This window comes from Elephantulus edwardii, unplaced genomic scaffold, assembly GCF_000299155.1.
Source record: "Elephantulus edwardii isolate Elephantulus edwardi_28Jun2011 unplaced genomic scaffold, EleEdw1.0 scaffold00027, whole genome shotgun sequence".
Taxonomy (NCBI): domain Eukaryota; kingdom Metazoa; phylum Chordata; class Mammalia; order Macroscelidea; family Macroscelididae; genus Elephantulus; species Elephantulus edwardii.
In genome coordinates this window covers 19230398-19247475 of record NW_006399777.1, presented here as the reverse complement: position 1 = coordinate 19247475, position 17078 = coordinate 19230398, and the positions used below count along the sequence as shown (strand labels likewise).

The 17078-nt window shown below is 39.8% G+C and overlaps 1 protein-coding gene across 1 annotated transcript in view; it reads right to left on the bottom strand.

The window, feature by feature from the left end:
• Positions 1-17078, bottom strand: part of SLC4A7 (solute carrier family 4, sodium bicarbonate cotransporter, member 7) — an 86948-nt gene that overhangs the window by 57195 nt on the left and 12675 nt on the right. The window contains 5 exon segments of the mRNA XM_006903795.1: positions 2066-2153; positions 4593-4750; positions 6862-6977; positions 12675-13043; positions 15573-15761. Of these exon segments, the coding sequence (XP_006903857.1) occupies positions 2066-2153; positions 4593-4750; positions 6862-6977; positions 12675-13043; positions 15573-15761 (920 nt within the window).

The window sequence follows — 17078 nt, the reverse complement described above, 5'->3', positions numbered from 1 at the left end:
GGAGGGGTGGGAAGGGAGAAAATTGCGGCAATGAATGAATGGAAATCCAAAACCTCTGTAAAAAAAAAAAATAAAAAAAAATGTCTTTAACAATCAAAAAGTGGTACCCTGCTCTACCCTACACCATCCTCATTGTCTCTAATATTCTTGAATCCATTGGCTCAGTCACTACGTCAATCCATCTACAGAAGAGTCCTCCTCTCTTTTTCTGGCCTTCCACTCTCCAAGTATGATGTCAATTTCAAATATGCCCAAAGAATGTAAGATGAAGTTTCCCTATCCTTGCCAAAAGGAGTATGTTGAAGACAAGATTTGGGCATTCTTTTGGCAGTCCGTGAGATATTTAACACTCTTCACCAACCACACAATTCAAAGACCACCAACTGTTTTGGTCTTCCCTAGTCACTGTCCAATTTTCACATTCACATGAGGCAATGGAAAATACCACAGCTTAGATCAGGCACACCTTAACCTTTAACCTGATATCCTTGCTCTCTATCCCTGTGGAGAAGTCCTTGAGAGCAGACTGTTCCCAGTGCAACATGTGTTTTCATTTCTTGACTGCTGTTGCCATGCGTGTTAATAGTGGATCCAAGTAAACGTCAAAGTATAGTTCTGGATAAAGTTTCTAATGTTTTATAGAATTTTAGTCAACTAACTCCTTTAGAAGAAATAAGAACTTACAACTCTAATGATGTTGCACACCTAAAAATTCAGAGTGTTCTAACAACGAAACAAAATATATGGAATTTCCTACTCGGTAACATCCTTGTTAATATCACTATCAAGGATTTTAATCTTTTTTCCACTGTGATTTGAAGGAAAATTTACAGAGATTAATTTTTCATTCATGTAGATTTTACACGCTTTCACTCTTTCCCATTTGTAATGCATGTCTCTGTCTTATTCTGAATGGTTACCTGCAATACACCTAATGCCTGACCATCCATTCATTTCAGGCTGATCTTCCTTCCACTGATTCCAACGCCATCTTCATTATTTACCCATACTTTTCCTGCTGTCCTTAAATTACAGCCTTTCAACATTCACTGGCGGGTGAGCCATGAGTCACTTATGACTCAACAGTATATTAAAAAAACACAAAACAAAACCACAAAAACGCAACACTTTAAATTATATAAATCTATAGAATTATTTTCCTTAATACTAAACCAATGAACTTGAGTGAGTAACAAAATCAAACACCAAACCCACTGCCCTCAGTTCAATTTTGATTAGTGGCAGGCCTCCACTGGGTTTCTCAGCTTATAAATCTTCATAGAAGACTGATCATCTTTTGCCCACAAGTCAGCTAGTTTATTCGAACCACCAATCTTTAAGTCGGCAGCACGATATATAATGCACTACACCAAGGGGGAAGCAAAACACCTTTCTACTCAAAGTCTCTGTAAATGTTCATTAAAATTAATAAAAAAACAAGCAACAACAACACAAAAAACCCTAAAAACCTCACACCTTTCTAACAGGTTTTCATAACTTTTCTTCACTAGATTCTAATGTTACAAAAATTATTCTAAATAATTCTGGCTCAAAATGATGCTTGTACACAGTCAACAGACAATATTAACACATCACCCTTTACAAAATAACTTACTAATCATAGCTCATTTCACTTATGACCGGCAAAGGAGGAGCAGAGATCGCAGCACGCATCCTTTGGACCCAAAGATTGCTACATCAGTCAGACTAGAACCATGTGAGATTAACAGTGGCCACAGCAGAGAGCTGAGACTGACATGGACAGAGCAGACTTGGGACCGTTGGCCCAGGGAACCAGAGCCAGGGACCTGCACCAAGCTTGCTGGAAGACTGCGGGGGTGGCAGACACCAACATTAGCAGGACAAAGAGACCTTTGTGACACCGGCCTAAAGTTGAAGGCTGGCATACCTGTGAGCACACCAGGGAAGCTGTTCTGACCAAAGAATTTCACACGGTGGCCACCCTAAAGTATAGCCTATCAACTTCACAAATTAACCGCATGACCTTTAGTGGTTCAATCCAACGAATTAAAAGGAGGGTCAAGAACACAGAATGCTGATTTACCATGAGATGTTTCACCAACTTGATGATGACACTTAGTTTTTCTGAAGGCACTCCAGGAGCTAATCTTGGAAGCCAGCGCAGGGCCACCCTAGACAGTTATGAATAAAGACATTGAGGTCTCCTAGGGTTAAATAACTAGGCTCAAGGTCAAACACGGCCAATGGGAGGCAGGCTGTTAGGAAATGCTTGGAAGCCATACTTCATTGGAGAGGGACACGAACCAATGACTGACTCTTCTTCCTGTCTGTGGACTTGTGAGGCTCCAGTGTCTTGGACAAGTTTTGGCTTCGTCTCCTCTGAAGGTGTCTGCCTCTCAAGCCAATGGTCTGAGACCCTGCCTGACTGCCTGCTGATAAGGTGGACCTACTAGCCCTCCTCAAAAGAATCTTTTTTTGATTACAGGCCCTATACACTGCAATCCCAAAGGCACGTGTTTCAAATCTACCAACTGCTCTGTGGGAGAAGGATGGGCAATCTCTTCTCATTAGATTTACTGCCTTCCACCTCTGGAAACCAGCTGGAGGGTCAGCTATGGGTCGTTGCCAACCTGATGGTACACAACAATGACAACAACCACCACCACAACCACCACCAGTACAGAACAGATGGCAAGCGCAGACTCTGGACCAAAGGTATAAGAAAACAAATATGACAGATATAATGATTCTCAAATCCATAGTTTAAGATGAAAAGATGAAGAGGATATCTCAAACACTGACAGAAGGAAGAAACTGGACTAAAGCCTCAAATGAGCTACAGAACGCAGATCCGTAAAGAGGACGGACAGCCGCTATGAAGAGGACGGGTAGCCGCTGTGAAAAGGACGGGCAGCCGCTGTGAAGAGGACGGACAGGGACGGGCCAGCCGCTCTGAAGAGGATGGACAGCTGCTGTGAAGAGGACGGACAGCCGCTGTGAAGAGGACGGACAGCTGCTGTGAAGAGGACGGACAGCCACTGTGAAGAGGACGGGCCAGCTGCTGTGAACCACTAATGGGGTGGCCTGGGAACCCAGGAAGGACACAGCAGCGGCATCCACAAAGGCTGAAAATGTTCCGTCCCCTTCCCACATGAGAACCCCTCATGCCTGTTCCTTCTCACCCCACCTCAGTGGGTCTAGCTGCACCTCAGCTTTATCTTGAGCTTGCAGGTTGTGGAGTAGTAGTCTGCCTGGAGCCAACCAACGGTGCCACGCCCGGCCTGCAATCAGGCCCTGTCTTTGGAAGCACATCCTCTCAGTACGGCCCCTTCATTTCCACCTGCCTGGGGCCCTGTCCTCTTGCTGGGGCCCCGCCACATCCCACAGGCACACCTGTCCGGTGACTGTCCCTTTAGGCTCCTCATTGCCAACCGGGTACCCTGTCTGCACTCCCATCCTGGACCAACAAAGACATCTCTGACCAGGCAAATGACTCTAAGGAACCTAGATGGAGGGTCAGGAAAAGAGAGGAAGACCTTCAACAAGATAGACTGGCACAGTGGCTGTGACAATGGCCTTGAACATGGTGCAGATCTTAACGATGGTACAGGATCAGGCGAGGCTCTGGTCGGCTTGTTCACAGCGTCGCTATAAACTGTAGCGGACTCCTAGGTATATAACATAACAACTTTTAACTTTCCCTTCTACTGAACTGCACATATTTAGGTCAAGCCAGAAAAGGCAGTTTGTCCAATTCAGACGCATTTATTACACTGATGCCATGAGGTACGATTATCCTCATTTCCCAAATGGACCTTAGAAGATTTCACAAGGTTTGACTTCCCAATCCCCACCCCTCAAATGTTAGTAAAATAAAATACTGAACAAGGATTCCAAGCCATTACCTCTGATCCAGTCATTACCTATATACCTAAGAATCCTAGAGTGGTGAATTACTTTTTCAATCCAAGCTCCTGATATACCAAGCATTTTTCAAAAGCATGGATGAAAATTTTTTAAAAGAATGATTTATTTTTTCATTTCTAGAGAGTTAGACAATGACTAGGGAGTATAGAAGGAGAATTGATGCCTTTGAGCTGTGGTGCCGGAGAAGAGTAGTGAATATACACCATGGACTGCCAAGAGAACGAACAAGTTTATCCTAGAGAGGGTTAAACCAGGCTGCTCCTTGGAGGCAAGGATACCGAAGCTTCATCTGACATACTCTGGACATGCTGCAAGGCAATACCAGTCCTTGGAGAGGGACGTCATGCTGGGAAGGGTGGAGGGACAGCAGAGGAGAGGAAGACTTTTGGTAAGATGGATTGATTCAGTGACTAGGGTAATGGGGGTAGGTGTGTCAGAGGCAGTGAGACTGGCAGGGTTGAGGGCTGTTGTGCATAGGGTCATTAAGAGTCGCAGGTGACTCAATGGCAAATAGGAACAACAGCAAGGGGAAAAGAGTGAAACCCTCTAACTTTTATTTGTCCAAGACTCAAGTCTTGAACACAATGGCTAACTATTAAAACTACTGAAATGAGCTTTCATCACATGAAACAATACAGGGACTCAAAGTTGTGCACAAGCTGAGTGAGTGGAACTGACAGTACCTTGTAGGAACCGGGACCTCGGTCAATCCTGAGAGAAGGACGGCAGGAGCCAACCTCACAAATGCAATGATCGGTCGTTCCAAAAAGTCTACTTCTCCCACCAGAACATTCGATGCCTCCGCTCCAGAGGGGATTTTTCTCATGAAATTCATGTCAACCTAACGACAAATATATGAAGATTAGAAATACATTCCCGATGGCAGTTGTATGATTTATTTAGAAGACTAAAGAAAAGAAAAATTCTTTTAAGCATATCTAATAATCAAAAACTGTGAATTAACGACTGTAAATATCACAATTTTCACAAATATAGAGAATGGGGTGGACAAATTTAAAAAAAAAACAAAAGAGCAAGCAAACACACCTATTATTTAATTGTGATATTATTTACTACTTCAGACATCTAGATTATCAAACATACAAGCTAGAGAAGATTTTCAATGAATTCAGCACTATTCATTAAAAACTACTAAGGATAAAAAAGTATAGTCACAAACTAACCACAGTTATGAAATTATACACAGTGCTAAAAAGTCCTCATTTCATAATTATTTGTTGCTTCAGCTTAGAACTGAATCGGTCCCCTTACATTTTACATTTTTACGGACCCCATTTTTGAAGAGAATGCCAAGACATGCCCAGTACGTTCCATAAGGCGGAAGGCGATCATTCTGATTTCATATGAAAAAGGCAATAGAATTGACTCTAGGTGTCACCCAATGCAATTTAGTTGTCTGTGTATAATTACAAAGAAAAGGTGACGGAAGGGATGCCAAAATACGGGAGCTTCGTCAAGAAGATGCAGTCTCACACAAGTCACTAGACAACCACTTACAAGGGCTAGCTAGTAAAAATAAAACCAGCACTTACAGCAGGCCTCTTGAGTCCTATACCCCGTGTGCCACAACTACAGTGCCAGGAGGCAGACTCCTGCCCGACAGGAGACAAGGAGGTGTACACAAGAATAGGCCAAGTAAACAAAGCACAGCTGAGACAGAGGAACAAAAGCAAAGGGCAGCTGCCGTGTCTAGGGGAGCGCTATGATATACCTTACAGTGCTCTATTCAGTTAACAAAAAGAAACTGCAACTGCGTTCCTGAACTCAGAGCTAACAGCAGCGTTAAAATAGAGGCATCCTACATACATATCGTCTTTCTGTACCATCCATGCCCCTTAGAGCAAAGTTCCTACGATGTCAGAATGTGAAAGTGCAAGTGATGGAATAAAATGTAGCCTATAAACTTTTTCTTTTATATTGGTTTACTTAACAAAGTTTGTATATGTTGTTTTTCACACCCAATCTTTCCTATGTCCTTTTACCCACCCCACCCCACTCTCTACCCATCAAAACAAAAATATGGAACGCTTCACGAATTCGCGTGTCATCCATGCACGGGGACCAGGCTACAATCTTCTCTGTGTCGTTCCCCTTTTAGTGTATGTGCTGCTGAAGCAAACATCCTATGTACTTTTAAACATACAGTAAGATTTACGAAAATGGAATCTCGATTGAAATTCTAACAATATAAATTATACATTAGATGTCAAGTACTGACAGCATCTTACATAAAATCATACTATCTCAATACTGAAATGGCCACAATAAATCATCCCTATGCAGTGTTATCAAATACTTCAAAATCAATTGTCGTTTTAAAATAATTTGGCTTTTGGGTCACCCCTCCATTTCACTAAATAATTATCTATCAAAATAAAAGTACACAGGTGTGACAGTCAAACTAAAAAAAAAATAAAAATAATATAAAAAATCCATGCCTTTACCTACCCATGGGGAAGTGCTGATAAGCTTCCCAGTGGCTTTCCAGAAAGAACTGACACCACGAGAGAGTAATTCTGGGATCGTGTTACAGCCTAGGAAAGGCTGGACCGCTTGTGCTGTCACACTGTTCCCAGAATTAACATTTCTAGTGGTGGGAGCTCCAGAAACAATCTGTGCACTTCAAAAGGCACAGAAGTTGCATGGTATCTATGGGTAGGTATAAATGGAAACACTGTATTACTCACACACATTTGTTAAAACTTGCAAAACTAGTAAGAACGTAGAGTTATACAAGTGGTCTGAGATGAAAAATAGTCCTCCTCCCATTTTTCTGACCTTTAATTAACGTGATCACATTCTCAGGAAGGCCTGTAAACACGAGTCTAGGTCAGAGAATATTAAAAATAACCGATGTCAATTAACCCACACTGAGATGGTATTTTCTGAATCAGAGTGAGTCAAGAGACACAGAGTTAAGGATGGAATTACCTTGCTGAAGTCAACAGTACTGTTTTCTCTGCTTCCTCCAGTTCCATTACCTTTCATTTCTCCACTTTTACTATTGTCCAAGTTTCCAGGTGCAGACTGTGGAGAAGCCAAAATACCTACATTTAGGAACAAATAAATCCCAGGTTAGAAAGGAGACAATACTCTGCTACATGGCCCTGTTCATATCCTGAAAGTGATGACCAACAAGCAACTGTGGCAAAGATTTAAAATCAAACAAAACAAAAAAGGTGCCATGTGTTAGTATCATACCAGCAAAGCTAGAAAACCAGTTAAGTAAGAATAAAGTTATAAAAATATAGTTATTAAAATAACACAGATGCGATTTACAAAAATGGTAGCCTTTTGCAAAAAGTGAGTAGATGTGAAGCCACAAGAGATAGAAGAAAGATCTACTAAGTCTGACATTCGTTACAAATCTTACACGAATCAAGACACTAACACATTTAACATGTCAGCACTTTGTACAGCATAATGATGTCTGAATACATTTCGCATGCTTAGAGGAAAAACAAAAACCCAATGTCAATTCTCAGACAAGCTTCAGCATTTTTGCTTAGTAACTAAGCAAAATTTATCAGCAAGGCCCACTAAACACAGGTTGTCCGTGAATTTGTCAAAATGTTTCCATTCATAACAGCATCCCCCAGTATTTTCATTTTTCTTGGGTGATAATTATTCTCCCTACTATCAATCTTCAAAAAACCCCCCACAATTTTAAAATACAGCAACAAAAATCTGGATTATGTAAACAGAGAAGGTGGGTTTTATAACCAAACAGACTTTGTGCTGCAACACCCACCCTGTGTCACCTTGTAGGTCTAGTATTAAGGAATTTATCTAACCTGCAATATTCAGACAAAGCTATACAACCCATCTGTCTGGATTAGAAGTCACAGATACTACACATACATTCACATTTTAATAAATTCACTTCCATGATTTTGTGATTAGATCCTATACTCTTTCATTTTAACATATGTAGTTAAATTCTAAAATTTTAAGTTTGCTTAAATAACCATGATTCATCTAAGGTAAAGCCTTATTTACTTTATATATATGAAATATATATATATATGAAAAAAAAAATATATATATATATAATATAAGGAAAACTGGAAAAACTCAATTAGGTTTACATTAACAAAAACCTTTTAATAGCCATTTCTCTAGTGAACATTTAAATTAGGGTGCCACAAGGGACCCCAGAATTCTCGGTATAAAAATATCTAACATCTACTCAACACTGTGCTCACTCTTTGGAAAAGATAAACAATTCTGGAATAAAGACTGTTTCTTAAGATGGTTTATTTTTAACAATTTTAGCTCAGTATAATAAAGCTATTAAGATATCATCTTTGATCTGGGTTCCTAAACTCCCAAGACAGAATCTCTTCCTTTATAAAGATACTTGTCTAAGGAGGAGGGCAGTGGAAATGTAAAGGAGTCGCTCTGAGGGGATGGTATCTACTCCTGTCTGAATACCAGCCGTTTCCAAAGAAAATGAGGAACATTATTAAAGCCCTTGGCAAGTGCAAGCGGGCCAAAAATAGGACTTTAAAAAAAAATTAACTTGATCTTGAAGACTCTGCTCTTTTTCAAAATTAGCACCCCGGCTGCACGCTAGAACCTTCCACTGTGATCTTCTCAAAGAGCCCTCTCCACCTGCAGCTGGGTTGCTCCATCAACAGAACAAGTCTCCCTGCCTCCCAGAATAAATTCCTGGCATTCGGGAAACAAATAAGCCCATTACTAATTGATTAAGTTAATTACTCAAAAAACTAACAATATTGTCACCACCAGAGGCGACTACAGCAGGATAATATTTCCATACTTTAACAAAATCATTATGTGAGGGCAGTCCTTGGTCAGAGATAGACTCAGAAGGCAGGAAGGGACAGGAGAGGACAACAAAACACAGGAAACGATGCGGGTGCAACGTACAGACGTCAGCCAATGTCATGAAACAGAATGTGTATCAGTTGTTGACTGAGAAGCCAGTCCATTCAGTATACTTTCCCTCAAATCACATTAAAATGTTTATTAAAAAAAAAAAGTGAAAGGAAAATAATGTCTGAGCCAAATCAACATTCACCCTAAAGCAAAGATTAGAAGGTCAGAGAAGGTGGGGGGCGGGGGGGGGGGGAAACGAGAAAGGAAATGATAAGGGCAGAGACACCATGTGGAAAATGTCACCAGTGTCACTTAATAATGTGTATGTTGTGTACTTTCAAGTTTGAACTGACCCAAAACAGATCCTCCAGTGGGTTTTCAAGAGTCCGTTTGATGCCACGGAGTAGATACTGCCCATCTTTCCCTTGCAAAGCAGCTGGTGGATTCGAACTGTGTGCCTTCAGAACTGCAGCACAGCTTCTTACCACTAAGCCACCAAGGCTCCCTAATGATATGTATGTTTGCTGTGTTGTTATGTGTCATTGAGTCGGATCTTCCAGCAGGTATTCAGAAGCAGTAAATCATATGGAGCAGATTGCCTGTCCTCCTCCCACAGAGCAGCTGCTGAAACAGTATGTATAGAACTTGCTAAATGGAAACCTAATTTCCTGTGTAAATATTCACCAAAAGCACAAATTTTAAGAAACCAGATAGGAAGCTTATGTGTGTGCATGTAAATGCACAAAATCAATAATGTGATTTAAAAATCAAACTCTGCTAGGTATCTTAGTTGTATTTTTATACCTTTTCCTCAAGTGAAACAACAACTCTAACTGGGGCAAATAAAAGTAAATGAAAAATATTAAGGTTGTCTGTCCCTCCAAAGTTGAAATCAGGAGTAGACAGAGGTTTTCAACTGGGAGCAAGGGGCTTGTAGCAGTTGGCCAACCTCTTGTGTTCAAATGGAGATCTTTGTCCAGCAATTAGGGAGAGCAGGGAAAGGATGTACAAAAATCCTACTGTACACAGGGAAGGCATATTTTAAAAAGTTCTAACTTCAACAAGCTGAGTTAAAAAAAATGAGCTACAAAACTAGAAGTGAGTTCCCTTCTGTACACATAACTGTTGTTGTTGTTGTTATGTGCCGTTGAGTCGTTTGTGACTCATAGCGACTCTATGTACAACAGCCCTAAACCCTGCTCTATCCTGTGCCAATCGCATTGCCTCTGACACACCCATCCCTGAATCAATCCACCTCATAGAGGGTCTTCCCCTCCTGCACTGTCCCTCTACTCTACCCAGCATGATGTCCCTCTCTAAAGAACTATCTCTCCTTACAACATGTCCAAAGTATGTCAGGCGAAGCCCCAGAATCCTTGCCTCCAAGGAGCAGCCTGGTTTAACCCTCTCTAGGATGAATCTGTTTGTTTTCTTGGCAGTCCATGGTACATTCAATACTCTTCTCCAGCACCACAGCTCAAAGGCTGTAAATAATAAACTAATGCAAAGTGCTTTCTCTTTTTTGGTATGAGTGTGCACAAGAATCCTCACCCTCTTCAAAAGGACGCTTAAGCTTTCTTCCTCAGCCAAAGCAGCATGAGAATTCAAGGGACGTCAGCTTACGTCCCTAGGTGCCATGAGCATCAAGGACAATTAAAACGTGGGGAGCTCTGGTGGCCTAGTGGCAAGGAACTGCAACTACAATCCCAAAGGCGCATGGTTCGAATCCACCAGATGCTCTGCCAGGGAAGGAGGGACATTCTCCTCCTGTACCAGTCAGATCTGATTTGACGGTACACTCACACAGAAATTAAAACAAAAAAGACAATTAAAAACAAAATTACAGTAGTTGCTATTACTTTTTCTTTAGTGATTGTGCACCTTCTATAGATATCTACTTTAAAAAACACAACAATTCAGGGCTTTATCTTATTTTCAGAAATTCACTTTTCCCTCCACTTTAATTTTTCTTTCCCCCTTCAGAAAGGCTGAGAAACATCCTGGTATACGTTCACAGAGGAAAATGTCAAGAGATCCTGACAATAGGTATATTTATCTAACTTACACAAATGACCATAAATATTAAATAGGCTAATCTAATAGCAGTATGTAACTACAAATGTATTAGATATTGTCATTATCAGGAAAATACAATAATGGGGTAGTTACTAGTTAGCATCAGTGTATGTTATACGTTGATGGTCAATAAATTAAAAATAGTCATTAAAACAGTGGGAGGTTTTTCCTAGATGAAGTTAGTAGGATGAATTAGAAGTATAAACTTATAGATACTTAATATTTTTTAATTATTATTGCAGCCCTTATAGAAGATTAGTTAAAAAAAAGATTAGTTGAGTCTTCTACCCACCAAAAAGAAATTAATTCAAAGACAAAAATAAAAAAGTCTATCATAATACACCTGCAGAACTTTGTTCCTGAAAATTTTAAGGTAAACTGGAATTAGAAATGGCATTAAGTCTATGCTAAATGACTAAAGTCTATCCTACAATAGAAGACTGTTGTTGATGTTAATGCTGTAGAGTTATAGTTGTACGACTCTACGAACAATGCAGCTAAACCTTACTCTCGCCTGTGCCATCCTCAGGATGTCTGACATACCTGAGCCCAGGGTTATGGTTCCTGTGCCAATCTACCTTCCTGACGGTCTTCCTCTCTTTCACTGACCCTCCACCTTTCCAAGTATGATGTTGTTTTCCAAGGACAGGCCCCCTTTTCCAAGGACATGCCCAAAGTACATGAGACAAAGTTTCACCCTGCTCTGAGGAGCATATAATACCACTACGGAAATGATTTCAAGCAATAAAAACAAAACCTCAATTTGCTAAGAAGCACAATGATAAAGAAGCAGCACTTGATGCTAAAAAGTACTTCACTCTTTGGAAAAAGCCAATTAGATAAAAAGTCCTTCATCCACTATAACATATCCATATGTGTTCATTCACTTTATCAGTGAACTACATGGTGGGGGTGGAGGGGAAGCCACCATTTAAAAAAATTATGGCCAATTAAATAAATATTGTATTTTTGCACTTGTGAACCAGTCAAGTGCCCTGCCTCCTAAACAAAAAAAATCACAGTAAAAGACATTAAAAGTGCTTAAAGTTTGTGTTCTGTTTCTGTAATTTAAATTGTTTGTATCATTCTACTCTTGCATAACATACCATTGTTAAGTGTCATGGAGTATGACCCATAGTGACTCTATGAACAAAAGATCTGAACTCTGTTCTACAACTATCGTCATTTCTCTTATGTTCATAGAGTTTCCAAAGTCCTCTTAAATAAGAGAAGTGGGTGTCATATATGATTAGATATTATTGTTATGACCAGAGTCCAGAATGAAGGCAGTGGAGTGGAGTGGACTTGGGCGGAAGGGATTGAATAACAATGAAAGAATTTTTTCTTTTACTTTTCAAAAAGAAAAGTGAACCGGGGGCGGTGGGGTGGGCAGGGAGAAAAGCGCAACAATGAATGAATGGAAATCCAAAGTCTCTGTAAAAAAAAAAATTAAAAAAAAATAGTGAATTATAAAAGAAAAAAAAAGAAGTGGATGCCAATCCTGCTTCCAAGCCTGTCTTAATCTGGGGGCTCTACCAAACCCTGTCCACCATGGGTAACCATAATGGCACTTGACACACCAGTGGCACAACATTCAGTATCACAGCAACCGCAAGTTACCTCAGTACAGCAACCTGACAGACAAGTGCTGTACCACTTGAGTATCTACCACATACAAACGGGGGTGGCAGAAAACATGCAGAAGTCAAAATAAACCATACGCATTCTATCTACATATGCTGCTCAAGCTCTGTGCTGAAAGGCATTCCAAGTGCAAGTGACCCTGAGGCAGAGAGCACCACACATGGAGGGTTTGGGATAGTTGCCTGCAATCAGTTCAATATTTTCCTCATTCTTCTGCTCCTGGCCTTCCAGCGCTTCTAAGTCTTCCTCGGGCGGATGAATTACTACAGTGGGGATGCCATCACTGGCGGGTGAGGCCAGTGGCTCTGGGACCTGAAGCTGACTCTGCTGGGAGCTTCTGGAGGTCAGTCGGCTGATGCTAGGGCTGGAAGGAGGGCTGTTTTGAGGGGTGGGTACTGGGGTGGTGGAGCGGGAGCCGGCGGGGGTCCCAGCTCTTGAAGCAGGAAGAAGATGCCCGAGAAGAAGGGACAAACGCGATTCTCCTCTCAGTGACAGGTTTGAGGCGGACAGACCTGTTCGCAAAGAGTGGCGGGAGGCTGAGAGGCCTTCCCCTAAGGTAAAACAAATAAATGAAAAAGACGATCAAGTTCACTGTAGAAGGTAAACAGACAAAAAAGAAGATCAGTCTACACTGTAAACCCCATGCTTTCAAGGCTGAAAACATCAAATTCGTGCTGTGACGGTTGGCATAGCAATCACAAATTAATCACCAATTAATTTTTTTAAATGTTAGAAAGTCACAAGGGTTGATGGAATGGCAAGTAGGTCCCTGAAGCTGTATCTCAAAACAAAGAAACATTAATGATGGATCAAGGAGGATAACATTCTACTAGAAGAATAACAACTAATACTGAGATGGGCTGATTTTCTTCCCCAACAATATCCGCTGAAATAAATGATAAAAGCCAACTAATCTAATGAGTAAAACCCACATCAAAACTTACCAGCATTGATGGCATATTTTTTCCCCCTACATTGTAGCAAACAGCTATATACTAGTACCTTTCACAAGTCCATATTAACATAGCCTAGATTACCTGACTTACAAATTAAAATAGATATATAATATTAAGCCAATTATGTTACCAACACAGAAACGTAATGTTCTCAAATAAAATGAAAAAAGAAAAATAATCAACATAGCAAAAGTCATCAATACGTTCTCTTACTAAAGAAAAAATGTTAATATTAAAGGATGCATAGTAAAAATGTAAACAAATGCATGCAATATTAATAAGAAATATTATAGACAATAAGTAGTATAGAAATGTTATAGACAATTAAAAATTATTTCTCAACACAAACAGCAATAAAGAAAAAAAATTCAGAATCTTTCAAAAGCTTACACAGAGTTATATTGAAATGCCTGGTTCTTCTAGTCAAGGTAACTCAAATAAATAACACCTTCTCTTGATACATATCACAAGAAAATGAACAATTCTGCCAACATGGTCAAATTCTAAGTAATAAAGCACCATAAAGTTCAGAAATACTCTAAGTATAAATTAACCTTGAATCTATCAGTAACCACCATTTAGTTGAAAAAGAAGTCATGTACAGGAAGACCATTAAATTATACTGTGTTGTTGTGTGCTGTTTAATCAATCTGACTCAAACCAATCCTCTAGGACAGAATTGTGCACAAACAAAACAAAACAAAACAAAGCTTTCCCAAACTGTAATCTTTATAGGAATATATTGGGTTCTATCTCTCACAAAACGAGGTGGGTTTGAACTACCAACCTTTTAGCTAACAGCCCAGCACCTAACCATTGTGCCACCAGGGCTTCTTACATGATAGCCATAACACTCAAAATACAGCCAAAATAACAGGATACCTAGGTTAAAATGGCATTTAATGGAAAAGAGCCATTGTCTTACAGGTTTAAAGGAAGCAAATCACCACTGGGAAATAATCAAAACTTAACTCATATGTGGAGAAAAAAGGTTTCATAAGAAACTTCTGGGTTAAAAAAAATTCATTTCACTCAAGCTGAAAACATAATAAATGATAAAAGAAAAAGAGAAGGAAAATGTAGCAAGTAGGCTTGAGTTGAAACTGAGTCATTAAAAAAAAGGTTAAGCATACTGGAGCACAACTGTAAACTGATTAAAATGAATTCTTTAATTGGCAAATACTAAGAAAAATGGACACAGGTTTCCAATAATTAATATGAAGGTGCCAATTTTCAAACTCAAAACTCAAACTCATTGGGGAGGAAAAAAAAAAAAAATCAAACCCTCAAGTGATTTCTTCCTTTGCTTGAGAAAGAGGCAAATGAAGGCAAAAACTCCAAGTGAGTCAACCTTAAGAGAGTGAAAGACGTAGAGGGCAAGAGAAACGCTTCCTATCCAAGCCCTGCTTAATCCACTGCTCACTTCTGACCAAGAGGAGAATGTGAGAATACGTGTCCACGGCTGTAAGCCATTCTCAAAACAGCACATTCACCTGGCTCGCAAGACTACCTCCGGCATAATACAAGAGGTAATCCTAACACCATTCGTAAAAACGTGCCTAAATTTTCTATGTATGAAAAATGGGCATCAAATCAACCTAAAAGCTTGCTTACATCCACAGAGGGCAATATATTCATGAGACGAGTCAACAACAACAAAAACATGTAACTTAGATTTTGTTTAAAAGCCAATGCTATTGTTGTCATGTGTCATTAAGTCAGAAGTGACTCCCAGCTGACCCTCCAGTGGGTTTTCAGAGGCCATCAATGACACAGGAGGAGACTGTTCATATTTCTCCCATGGAAGAGCTGGTGGATACAAACCCCCAACCTTTGGGTTGGCAGTGCTGCTCCTTATTCACTAGGCCAGCAGAGCTCCCTATGTTGCCTGTACTTAAAATGTATTCCTTTTCCCTAAGTTCCATAAATACTATAGACACCTGGAAAAGCAAAACCAAAAAATCTTTAAAATAAAAAGTAAGGTTATAAAACAACCTATGCAATTATCTGTCACCATTATCTTCCTTCTTCCAAACATTAACTACAACGTTCATTGCAGCTGGTAAGAAATGCTGTTACAGAGTCGAAGTGTTAGCGAAAATTAGATGCCACAACTTCGCTCACCATTCCTTTCAAGTAAGTGAGGATCAGAATGTTTCTTGCCTATATCTGCAAATGATCGGACAAGGGGAATCCGACTGGTGAACTTTTTCTCATTCTGGTGATGGTGTCTCTTCAGTAGAGCTTCCCTGACATTCTCCCGGATGGATTCGTCCAACTGACCAGAAGCGATCATGTTGTCCAGCACCATATCTACTCGGAAAAAAAGAAAGATAAAAAAAAGAGGAGTGAACAGTGTTAAAAAAACTAGCAAGCAAGCAAATGATTATTACTAGAACAAAACCTCCCAACAGATGTTTGAACTATAAAACGCTTTAGAAAGCGTTAAATTACATTTCCCCAAAGGTGTCTTAATAAGATGACAGCCTGAATGCATAGATTCACGGAATGAAAAACTTTTTGCCGAGTCTTATCTGCATGCTGAAGATACAGCACCTAAAGCAAAGGACTATTTCTTCTCTCATTCTTAGAGAGACAGAAAAAAAAACAAGAAAGAAAAAAAAAAGTAACCCCAAACTGATAAAATATGTGGTAAGAAATTCTACAAGACTAAGTTATCAGGTCTTAGAAGGATGTAGGGATGGAGAGACTGATGGGGGCCATTATACACATTACTGAGTTGGTGAAGAAATAATTTTTTAACTTACATATAAAAATATTTTGAAACACTGGCAACAACTTGACACCAGAAAGTTAAGCTTTCAAAAGTGTAAGAGTACAATGAAAGAAGATCTGAGAGACGAACTTAACAGAAAAACCCAACATTAACAGGTAACAATAGACTACTACGTGACTGAGTGCTGGATTATAGGCATTTACTAAAGGTATTATAATATGATGTGGTAACTGCAGAGCTAAAGATCTAGATGTTCAAAAGTTCAATTCTCCTAAAATCTTAACACAGTTTTTCAGATTCACCAAGGACAAGAAAGGATTCTGACAATTTAGATATTTGCCATAAGTGGTAAAATGAATGATAATAGTCAAGTATTTCTGGCCTGAGAAATTGTAATAAACTTACAGTTCTCTTGAAAATCAAACACAATAGATTTCTCCCCCCTTTTCATCCAGGTACAATCAGTAATGGTAGTAAGTAATCATATCAAGTTCATTACCACTGCATTTTAATATCCTATCTGTCCATTCTTACTATTTGCCCCAGAAGCCGCCCATTTGGCCAATTCTAATTCATGCTGATGTCACATATTTTTAGCCAAGAACTGTGCTTTGTCAGCTTTTCAATGACAACATTTTTTAAAAATTCTTATTTCTTTTTTATCTTATTGTGTATGTGTGTACTGTCGGATTGGATCCGACTGGCACAGGAGGAGACTGCCCCTCCTTCTCCAGCAGAGCATCTGGGGGGATTTGAACAGTGCGCCTTCAGGATTGCAGCACAGCTTCTTGCCACAAAGCCACCAGAGCTCCCTAATGACTAAATTTTCAGTAAAACATCAGACCATTCTTCAGAGGCCTTTCTTTGTGGATATGAACTTGTAACTTTCTGGT